Raw genomic sequence first — 10,159 nt, forward strand, 5'->3', positions numbered from 1 at the left:
CAGGCTACTCCACTCGCACTGGTGGGGCGTGACGATCTAAACTCCTGCGGCCTGGCAGCACACTCCAGGGTCCAGCAAGCAGCACACACACAGTAGGCGGAGGCGGAGCGGGGCCGGGCGCGCGGCGGCGGCGGCGGCGCTCGTTCTTTTGGCTTTCTCCCTTTTGAGAAAGCACTCCACACTCGCTCGTCTCGTGTGTCATGTTTGCAATGTTTTCCTCAACACGTCGTCACATCGTCACATGAGACTGACTCGGGTGGTGTCGTGACAATGCCGCCACCTCGACATCACACAGCTCACACGCTGGGTTAGACGTTGTCGAAGTAACGCATAAGGCTAAAGGCGGCATTGACGCAGACCGCGAGCGAGAGCGACGCCACGGCGACAGTCGTCCCGAACCGGTCTTCGAAGGAGGCTAGCGAGTCCTGCGCGGGGCGTGGGCGGCGGAGCAATGGTCGAGAACATGTGCTACAATCGCGCTCAAGGGCCCTGCGTGGCTCAGCCGTCCCTTGGCGGATGGAGGAGCGCACGCGTGCTCTCGGGCGGCGGCGGCCCTCTCTCCCCTCCCCTTCCTCCAACTCTCTCCCCTGATGGTGGCGCGCGGGTGACACGCCTTGGAGAGGGCCTCGATGTTGTTCGTGCGGCGGCGGTACTGCAGCCCTCCCCAGAGGGCGCAAAAGATGGAGGGGATGAGGAGGAGAGTGCCGGCCATCTTGATCTCCGGCTCGTACTGCCCCGCCGACAGCAGCCCGATGGAGAGGCCTCCCGACTTGATGCCCAGCATGACCCACTGGTTTGTCGTCCGCTCCGCCGAAAACTGAGTGGGGAGGTGAGAGAGTTGGGCGGGGCGGCGGGCAGGGCCGGGCGCGAAACGTCCGCGGGGCGGCCGTGGCGCGGTCGCTGCTCGCCTGCTTCTTGTAGTCGCCCTTGATTGCGACTGTGTCCGCCTCGTCATCGTCGTATGGGTCCGGGCCGACGTCCTCCGCCTCGAGAGGGCCCTCGTCCTCCTCGATCTGGTTCACGGCCATTGCGCGGCCGGCTCTCTAGCGGCTCTGCTCACACGCAACAACTGCTGCAGCGGGCCGACACGCTGGCGTCGCTAGCTGGCGTCGCTCTTGGGCCGTCGGCCTGGGTTCCAACTTTTTGCGGGGTATGGTATGGAACGGAGGGTAGGGGGGTGTATGGTCCTGACCGCCCAAGACTAGCCCTCGACAGGGGGAGGGGGGGTATGGTCCCTCGGCCTCTACTGCCGCCGCCGAGCCCGCAGCGCCATGAGGTAGGAGCACGCGCCCGTGTCGCGGAGCTGCTGCAGCTGCTCCATCCACACTCCACTCGCCGACACCCTTCTGGTTGCGGAGCGCCTCAATGTCGCGCGAATCAACATAGCCGTCGCTCAGAATGCTCGGCAAGATCTCGAACGCCAGCCGTCCAAGTTGGTTGACCTTGGTACTACAAGTCCCCCGAGATTGCGCGGCCGCTGGCGCAGCCGGCCAACCCGCTCGAGGCGACCACCGGCGAGGCGACCACCGGAGCGGGGGCACCCACCGGAGGGGCACCCGCCGGCACGGCGATGCCAATGGAGGACCTCGCCGGTGCGGTGGCCCGCGGGGCGGCCGGCGCGGCGGCCACCGGAGCCGCCCGCGCGGGGACGGCCAGCGCGGCGCCTGCTGGTGCAGGTGCGGGCCGGCGACCGGCGCGGATGCCGCGCCCGCCGCTCGCCAGGCGATTGCCAACTTCGCCGCCGCGCTCTTCTAGACGAGCACCGGCCGGTGCTGGCGTGGAAGACGGCGGCCATCCGCGCGTATCTAGTGTGCGTGTCGGTGTCTGCAGAATCCTGGAGCCTAGCAGTAAGGCGGCCGGCGGTGACAGGCCGCGGCGCATCGCTGGATTCACAGTGGATTCCGGAGTGTCTTCTTCTGGGGCGAGGGGGTGGGGTGGGGGGGGGGGGGTATGGCCCCGTCGGCGGGAGGCTGGGTCTGTCAGCAGGCGGGGGGTATGGTCTCGAGGTGGGGTTGCGCGATCGTACCATGCTCCATACCATACCCCGCAAAAAGTCCGAACCCTGGGCCGCGAATTTCCCCCCCCAGCATCACATGGGGCATTTTTGCACCCTCATGGTGGCCTGATTAGCACTCATCCTGGCCTCCAGCCAAGCCCTAATCGGGTCCTTTTATATCAGATCTGGGCCGAGTGAAGCCTGAGTGAGTGAGAGTAGGCACAACGATTACGCGCCAACCGCACCCGCTGGCTATCACCCTCTTGTTCAGCATGGACGACGTCTTTTGCACATCAAACGAGTATAGCCCCCACACGTCGAGATCTCAACCCAGCCGTTGCGCGCGCCTGCGGCTTCCAACCTGACGCTACATGCCCAAGAAGGGGGTGGAAGCGACGGTCATCCTCGCGGCCATCGACTGTGCGCTCGCCGAGACGCAGAAGACCAGCCCTTGGGTCCGGCTCACTCAAGCCCTGTGCTGTGACCTTCCAACGGGCGAGCGCAACTACGCGGTGGGAATGTGGGCAAAGCACCGGCGGCCGAACTCAACGGACGCCGATGTGCTGAGGCGGCGCGCGTTGCTCACCGCCACCCAGCGCGCCAGGGATTTCCATTTTGCCATTTTCACGAGCTCCGGACGGTGTAAGACGGCGGCTGATCGCACCCCGGAAAAAGTCCGAAGCGGGTGAAAACAATTTTGCCACGGGCGGCGTGGGGGCGGCGGGTGTGTGCGGGGTGGGTGTCTGTGTGTGTGTGTGTGGGGAGCCCTTGTTTGTTTGTGTTTGTTTCAGTCAGAAAACTAATAACCCCGAGGATATCCTTCGGAGTCGCACAGCGCTCGCAAACCCCGTCCGCCAGCAATCACCAAACCATTAAGCTAGGGGTAAAACGAAAAAGACGACACGACGAATTTGGGCCGTTCATCATCATCAACGTGCGTCCTCGTGCGACCCGCGTGGTCGACGGAGAGGAAATGGCTTCTCGCGTGTCCAAGGTGCTCATCGTACATACACACCCAGTGGTGACCCGCTACCCGTCCTTCACACGCGCCATGGCCGGTTCGATGGCTACCGGGCTCCGCAAGGCCGGCGTTGACGTTCGGCGAGTGGACCTGGATGAGGCAAGCAAATGGACCAGCCCTGCAATGACTCAGCGAGTCTGGCTGCCAAAACCGCACATTTTACGGTTTTCAGGCACGCTTCTCTCCGCTTCTAACGGAGGAGGAACGCCTGACGTACTTTAACGAGAACGAGCAGCCTCAGCTGACAGGTGTGCCCGTGCTCCCCAATCGCCCGACTTAGCTCTGTTGTGCGGAGTGCGTACCAAAATCCCAGGCGATCCTGTCGTCAAAGAGCTCGTGGATGGGCTGCGCTGGTGCGAAGGGCTCGCCCTCGCCTATCCGACATGGTGGTTTAACCTGCCAGCACGCATGAAGGGGTTCTTCGACCGATGCTTTGTGCCGGGCGTGGGGTTCAAGTACGACAAGGAGCTGGGAAGGAGGACTACCGGACTGCAAAACATCTCGCGCCTCGGGGTGGCGACGACGTATGGCTTCGACGAGCCCACTGTCAGCAAGGCGGGTGATGCGGGGCGGCTGATGCTCGAGGGTGGCATGACGATGCTGATGCACCCACAGGTGGTGACGCAATGGGACCCACTCTACTCTATGCAGGCCGAGGGTGGGGACGAGGCACGGGCTAAATTCCTTGTGGACCTCGAGGCCGCGTACGCAAAGTGGTAGAGGATGTGTCGATGTCACAGATCTCACCGGGCGAGAAGTGTTGAGCGCGACGCGAGGGAATGGGGGGGGGTGTCGGCCATCTCCACAAGGTGGCGCTGGCGGCTGGTTGAGGGTGTCTCGCACTTGTTCATCGATTTGCGAAAGCTCATCATCTGTCAGTGCCATCGGTGTCGGCGTCACCTCGCTTGCAGACCGGCGATGCGCATGCGCCCCCCCGCCTGGGCTGGGGAGGCCGAGTATCACGCTCGCAACCAGTGTGAGCAACATTATGTACGCCACGGTGAAGAGGAGTGCACGAGCATGCAGCCGGCCGCACAGCAACGAGGAGCTGAGCAGCCCAAAGTTGCCCAATTTCCCACAGCTAAAACACGGCGGCCGGCGGCGCTCACTTTTCGTAATAGGTTCGCAAGGAGGCCGCAATGAAGCGACATTATTAGCCCCCCGTGAAAGCTGATTCCACGACTTCTACATTAAGCGAGCGAGTCTCTCTCTCTCCGGGACGCATCGCGCGACCCGCCCGGCGACCCATCCATCGAGGGGACAGACAGCGCAGTCGGCCAGCGCCGGTTCTCAGCAAAGGGGATGAACGATGAACGGAAAGCTAGCGGGAATAGAAAAAAGCTTTCAAGTGCTTTTGGGCGATGGAGACAAAGAAACGTGGAAAGAGAAACTGCGTAAAATCGTTCATGGTCAAACCGCGCGGTCCTTGGCACGCGGATACCCCGGTGCCGCCGCGCCGCGGGCCCGCACCCAACCCAATGGACCTCCCACCAAAGCCCGGTGCGCGGCCACCCTCCCAGCGCTACGTCAAGGCGCGCCGCGACCAGGAGAAGGCGGTCAACCTGATCTCAGAAGCGGCCGCCAATGGCGCGTCAAGCTCGAGGGCCCGCGGTGACGCCGCTCGTGATCCGGGCCCGTGCGCTTCGCTTAAGGCGTGTTTTGGGAATCGCTGCTGTCTGAAGACATCGCCCTCCCCGCCGCCACAACCCAGCCCGGCACCAGCGCCCAGCCTGGCTCCACCCAGTCCAGCGCCCGAGCCACCCGAGCCAGCGCCCGCGCCTCAGCCGGCCCCAGCAAAGCCGCCAAAGAAGCTTCCGAAGCCCTCCACTTTGATCTCGGGCAAGTGGAAGGCGAACAAAAAGTGGTACGAGCGCGAGCTGAGCGGGGCGGTGGTGCGCAAGAGCGCTCACGATCTGACCCCAGCCGAGGAGGACCGCATCGTCAAGGCGTGGCTGCGCATGATGGAGAGCGAGGACGGCGTGCCGGGTAGCTCGCAATACTTTCGGCTCGCGCTCATCCACGGCGGCTCCGAGTGGGAATGGACCTATCTCTCCAAGATGGTCGACCCAAAGCCCTCGTTTTGCGTCCATGGCGACGAGTGCTTCCCGAACTGGCACCGCGTGTACATGCTCGACTTTGAGCAGACGCTGCGCTGCGCCGACATCGACCTCGGCGGAGACGGCAACATCGGCCTGCCCTACTGGGACTGGTCGATCAAGCCGGAGGGCAAGACGATGCTGCCCATGCTGGCGCAAAAGCTGATGGCACAGACGATTGGCTCGCAAGGGCAGGGCCTTTTCCCCGACGCCTTCCTGCCGCTGGACCGGCAAGGGGGGCAGCTACTGCCACGCGAGGCCGACGGCACTCCGTTCTACAAAACCACGCCTTGGTCCGACACCCTCGATGCGGAGCTGAGGCAGGCGCTGCATAGCGACTACCGGGTCGGCCACAAGCAAGACGACGTCCTTGATCTGGACGACCACCGACGTGCCGCCCTCGCCCTCGATGCGGCCCCGCATGGGTCGGTGCACGTCGCTCTGGGGAGCCTCGGCCACAGGAAGCCGGGCACAGAGATGGTCGGCTCGGTGCCGACGGCCGCCTTCCACCCGACCTTCTGGCTGCACCACTGCAACGTCGACCGCGTGTACGAGTCCTTCCTTGTGGAGCACGGGCACGACGCGATGAAGAGCCAGTTCGAGGCCAACGCCACCCGCCACCAGCAGATCGCGGCGGGCTTCCCGCGCGGCGAGTGGAACGAGTACGAGCCATTTTGGAGCGTCGAGGGCCACCGGAGAGTGATGCACAAGCGGTACTCCGGCAGCGACACCTTTGACTCCTCCAAGCTCGGGTACGTGTACTCAGCGATCTGCAAGCCCGGCGAGGGCCGCGGAGGGCCACGCCCGCGCGACCTTCCGATGCTGGCGACGTTTGTGGACGTGCCGAAGGTCAACGTGGACGGCTCCAAGGCGCTGTACGTGTACGTCTCCGACGCCGGCGACGGCGACGACGGGGGCGGCCTCCTCGGTTTCCTCCCCTTCGTCGGGAGCCCGAAGAAGGAGCAGCCGTCGTGGCAGCCGCCCCCCGACCTCGAGTCGGCGACGCCTGCCGACCTCAAGGCGCTGCCGGGCTTCGCCGGCGCCGCCCCCCCTCCCCCCCCCCCCCCCCCCCCGACGGCCGTTGGGCCGCGCCACCTGAGGCCACGGCGCGTCCTGTGTGCAGGCATCACGTCGCTCTTTGTCCTCCCGACGGAGGGCACCGTCCGCTGCGACAACTGCGTGCTCAACTCGCCAACCTGCTCGGCGGAGGTGGACGTGACGGAGGCGCTCAAGGAGGCGGGCATCCCTCGCGCGCGCGCGGTGCTGCACGCGCTCGCCTTCGACATCGCCACGCAGACCGCCATGACGCTCGAGCAGGCGGGCGTGCCGCCGCCCGAGCTGAGCTCGCCGACCCCGGTCTTCTCGTTCCAGGGCGGCCCTGGCTCCGAGCTTGCATGCGAGAGCGTTGGGGTGCTCGACTATTGGGGCCTAGCTTTTCTTTTCAACTAAGGAGGAACAGATTGGAACAGATTAAACATTAAAGCGTGCGGTGTGGGTGTGTCTCTCTCGGGGGGCGATATCTCTCTCCCGCGCGGGCGGCAAAAACGGAAAGAGCTAAGAGGCGCCCCCCGATCCGAGCGAGCGGAGCACTTGGAGCACTTCCACTCTTGCGTGTGGGATGACGCTGACGCCGACCGTAGTACCATTGCAGCTACTGGAGACGCACCGGGGGCGTAGGGGGTAGCGTAGGCGCTATGCCTGCAGGTGTGCAGTGGGGTAGGGGGTAACGAGTAGCGCTACCCGGGTACCCGCCACCACAGGTACGGGGGAGGTACCCACCAAAAAAGTCCCAACCTGGGTTCCGGCTGTTTGCGGGGTGGGGTAGGGTGGGGTCGGGGGATCTGTGCAGACCCCTTACCCCCCTACCCCACGGCACACATGCAGGCATAGCGCCTACCCCCCTACCCCCCTACTCACAGGTCTCCAGATTGCTGTAACGCGGTAGTTTCGTCGGACAGCGTCAGCCGTCACCTCACGCCCCGCCGCCCCTCCGCGCGCCCGCGCACCCCCTACCCCCAGGTGCCTCCAGAAGCCGTAACGTCACCTCACGCTGCCCCTCCGCGCGCCCGCCGCCCGCGTCTCATGCAGCGGACAGGTCTCCGCCGTCGGTCGTTGTGGATTCGGGCCGAGAACCAGCTCAGAGAGGCGGGAATGGCTGGGGCGTGGGGGGGCCACCCCCTACCCCCCTACCCCTGCGGCGGCAGAGCCGCCGGCCGCCCACGCCCCTACCCTCCGCTCTACCCCAAATCCGTTCACCCTACCCTACCCCGCAAACTGCCGGAACCCTGTATGGTTGCGCTGAGTGTGCTCACCATGGCAGCTCCCACGGTGATGGGTATGAAACTCGGGCCCGCGCCGTCGCCCGACCTGCGCTACGTCTCGCCGCCAGCCTCGGACGCTGCCAACGCAATCGCTCGCCCCGCGATTTATCCGGTGCCAGTCCCGCAAATTTTCACCCACGCCTCTCCTTCGCATGCACCCACAAAGAGAACTAATGACGTACATAGGTGACTCTCTTCCCCGAGATTGCGCCGCACAAGGAGGGCATGCTCGACGTCGGCGACGGCCACAAGCTTTACTATGACGTGTCTGGCAACCCGGACGGCGTTCCAGCCATTTTTCTGCACGGTGGCCCGGGCGCTGGCTGCTCTCCGCGCTGCCGCCGCTTTTTCGACCCGCAGCATTACCGGATCGTCATTCTCGACCAGCGAGGCTCGGGCAAATCGACTCCCAACGCGGCTGACGACCTCGAGGTTGGCTGAACGGCTGACCCTACCTCGCCACCAGCCCCTCGCCCCTCACAAGCCTCGTCAGACGCCCTTGGCCTGCTCGGCCTCCAGGGCTCGCTGGTGGAGAACAACACGCCGGCGCTGGTGAGCGACATCGAGGCGCTGCGATCGCACCTCGGAATTGAGAAGTGAGATCTCGCCGAGATCTCCCATCTCCCGGGATCTCGCCGCGATCTCGCTCGCGCCTCGGGATCAAGAGATGAGGTCGGCCGAGCCACACACACGCATCGCCCACCGGTGAGGGGGGAGCCCCGTAGGTGGGGCCTCGTTCTCGGAGGGTCGTGGGGGTCGACCCTCGCCCTCGCGTACGCCCAGGCAGATCTAGCGGAGAGAGAGAGAGATCCAGCGGAGAGAGAGAGAGAGAGAGAGAGAGAGAGAGAGAAAGAGAGAGAGAGAGAGAGAGAGAGAGAGAGAGAGAGAGAGAGAGAGAGAGAGAGAGAGAGAGAGAGAGAGAGAGAGAGAGAGAGAGAGAGAGAGAGAGAGAGAGAGAGAGAGAGAGAGAGAGAGAGAGAGAGAGAGAGAGAGAGAGAGAGAGAGAGAGAGAGAGAGAGAGAGAGAGCCGGGCTGACGTCGCCGACCGCGCTGCCCTCACCGCCCCTCCCCTCCACCGCCCTCCCCTCCGCCACCCTCCCCGCTCAGGCGCACCCGGACCGCTGCGAGGCGCTGCTGCTGCGCGGCGCCTCTCTGGCTGGCCCCGCCGCTGCCTAGTACGAGCGGGGGTGAGGTCAGCGGTCCTCGCGTGCTGACTAGGCGTCTTCCTGTTCGGCCCCGACGAGGTGCAGTACCTGTTCACCGAGGGAGGCACCTACGGGCAGAACCCGCAGGAGAGTACCAGAGGGAGAGGGGGGGGGGGGAGGGGGGTTGCCTCGCAGAGAGGGGGAGGGAGGGAGACGGCCCCTGTATGGGGAGGCGGGAGGGGCGCCAAGAAGCGTCGCGGCGGGCCGTTGCCCCAAGCCCTCTTTGCCCAAGCCCTCTCCGTCTCCCGCCCAGCGTCCCGATGCCCTGCCGCTCCCTCTGGCTGCGCGCAGGCGTGGGAGGAGTACAGGCGCTTCATCAGCGAGACGTCCGACGACTGGGCGCGCGAGTCGACCAACCTGCTCGGTGCGGTGCCCGTAGATGCGGAGGCCGCACCCCCTCGCCTCAGAGCAGCCACACGGCAGCGGCACCCCCCGTGAGCTCGCTAACACGCGTCGAGGCTTGCAGCCGCCGTGAGGCGCGCCGCCACCGCCTCCGCCGCTCCCGCAGGAGCCTACTGGCAGCGACTCACTGGCGAAGACCTTGAGATGCGCAAGGCGGCGGCCGCCGCCTTCGTGGGGTGCGGCCGAGATGTGGCCGAGATGCAGCCGAGATGCAGCCGAGATGTAGCCTCTCTCCTCCCTGCCGCCACATTCGGCTCTGCCGCGGCTCTCAACGGCGGCTGCCACATGCAGTACCGGCACGGCAGTCCGAGGGGGGGCTGGGCGAGCCTTGATCACGATCTCACCGCGATCTCGCGCCCAGGTACGAGCTCTCCATCAGCAAGACGTTCATCGACCCGGCCGTGCTGGCAGAGTACCTGGGCACGCCCTCCATCCTCATCCCCTTCGCGGTGATGGAGGCGCGCCACGGCTGCCCGAGATCCACACGGAGACTGCCCGACGGCAGCAGAGAAGACCAACCGAGGTGATTCGAGACTGGCAAGCGACACGTCCGCGACACGTCCACGACACGTCCCTCAGGTGCACTATATGCTGCACGGCGGCTTCCTCCGCCGCGGGCAGCTCCTCGACGGCGTCGGAGTCATGGCGGCGCACGGCCACCGCGTCGCCATCGCCCACGGGCGCGGCGACTACGTGTGCCAGCCGCAGGCGGCCTGGAGGCTGAGCGAGGCGCTGCGCGCGGCGGGCTGCGCGGACGTCGAGCTCGAGTTCGTCGCCGGCGCTGGACACAGCGACTCGGAGCCGGGCTTAGTCGACGCGATGGTGCGCGCGACGGAGCGCTTCAAGGCGGTGCTGCAGGCCTGACCTTCGCTATCTCTAGTGCGTGCCGCTCGCTGCGCCTCCACGCCGGTCTCTAGCTTCTACAGTGTACACCTCGCCCTTGGGCCAGGTACCAATTTTGTCGAATTTATTTCAAAATCTGCAGGCGCGGAGCGCCTGCGAAAATTTTGAAAAGAATTGCAGTCGGGCCTGATTTTCATCAAGATCTCTCAAATTTGCGGTGTGGAGAGTTGGGGGGTGGGTTAGGTTAGGGTTATTAGGGTTAGAGGGTTAGGGTT

The 10,159-nt window shown here is 65.3% G+C and overlaps 4 protein-coding genes across 4 annotated transcripts; 3 read left to right on the top strand and 1 right to left on the bottom strand.

The window, feature by feature from the left end:
- Positions 1 to 194: 194 nt before the first annotated feature.
- Positions 195 to 1,128, bottom strand: EMIHUDRAFT_461590 (hypothetical protein). Its single transcript, XM_005767134.1, has 3 exons — positions 909 to 1,128; positions 614 to 817; positions 195 to 425 (listed from the first exon to the last, which is right to left on the bottom strand). The coding sequence occupies exons 1-3, from the start codon at positions 1,026 to 1,028 to the stop codon at positions 309 to 311; spliced, it is 441 nt and encodes a 146-aa protein (XP_005767191.1). The 5' UTR covers positions 1,029 to 1,128; the 3' UTR covers positions 195 to 308.
- A 1,919-nt stretch (positions 1,129 to 3,047) lies between these two features.
- On the top strand, positions 3,048 to 3,737 carry EMIHUDRAFT_197310 (hypothetical protein; the record flags this gene model as incomplete). Its single annotated transcript, XM_005767135.1, has 3 exons — positions 3,048 to 3,101; positions 3,190 to 3,265; positions 3,379 to 3,737. 3 exons carry the CDS (start codon positions 3,048 to 3,050, stop codon positions 3,735 to 3,737), a joined length of 489 nt encoding a protein of 162 aa, XP_005767192.1.
- A 758-nt stretch (positions 3,738 to 4,495) lies between these two features.
- EMIHUDRAFT_197311 (hypothetical protein) lies at positions 4,496 to 6,562 on the top strand (the record flags this gene model as incomplete). Its single annotated transcript, XM_005767136.1, has 2 exons — positions 4,496 to 6,041; positions 6,237 to 6,562. The coding sequence occupies 2 exons, from the start codon at positions 4,496 to 4,498 to the stop codon at positions 6,560 to 6,562; spliced, it is 1,872 nt and encodes a 623-aa protein (XP_005767193.1).
- An 840-nt stretch (positions 6,563 to 7,402) lies between these two features.
- EMIHUDRAFT_96439 (hypothetical protein) lies at positions 7,403 to 9,905 on the top strand (the record flags this gene model as incomplete). Its single annotated transcript, XM_005767137.1, has 8 exons — positions 7,403 to 7,546; positions 7,621 to 7,866; positions 7,954 to 8,030; positions 8,542 to 8,621; positions 8,653 to 8,678; positions 8,931 to 9,073; positions 9,403 to 9,490; positions 9,621 to 9,905. 8 exons carry the CDS (start codon positions 7,403 to 7,405, stop codon positions 9,903 to 9,905), a joined length of 1,089 nt encoding a protein of 362 aa, XP_005767194.1.
- Between the last annotated feature and the right edge of the window lie 254 nt (positions 9,906 to 10,159).

This window comes from Emiliania huxleyi (assembly GCF_000372725.1).
Source record: "Emiliania huxleyi CCMP1516 unplaced genomic scaffold EMIHUscaffold_5, whole genome shotgun sequence".
NCBI classification, from domain to species: domain Eukaryota; phylum Haptophyta; order Isochrysidales; family Noelaerhabdaceae; genus Emiliania; species Emiliania huxleyi.

Excerpts from the sequence above, each read along its gene's own strand:
- EMIHUDRAFT_461590 (XM_005767134.1), bottom strand. The coding sequence starts at position 1,028 with ATGGCCGTGAACCAGATCGAGGAGGACGAGGGCCCTCTCGAGGCGGAG. Across the intron at positions 818-908 it reads AGGGCGACTACAAGAAGCAG|TTTTCGGCGGAGCGGACGAC; the intron begins GCGAGCAGCGAC and ends CTCCCCACTCAG. Across the intron at positions 426-613 it reads ACATCGAGGCCCTCTCCAAG|GACTCGCTAGCCTCCTTCGA; the intron begins GCGTGTCACCCG and ends CGCCCCGCGCAG.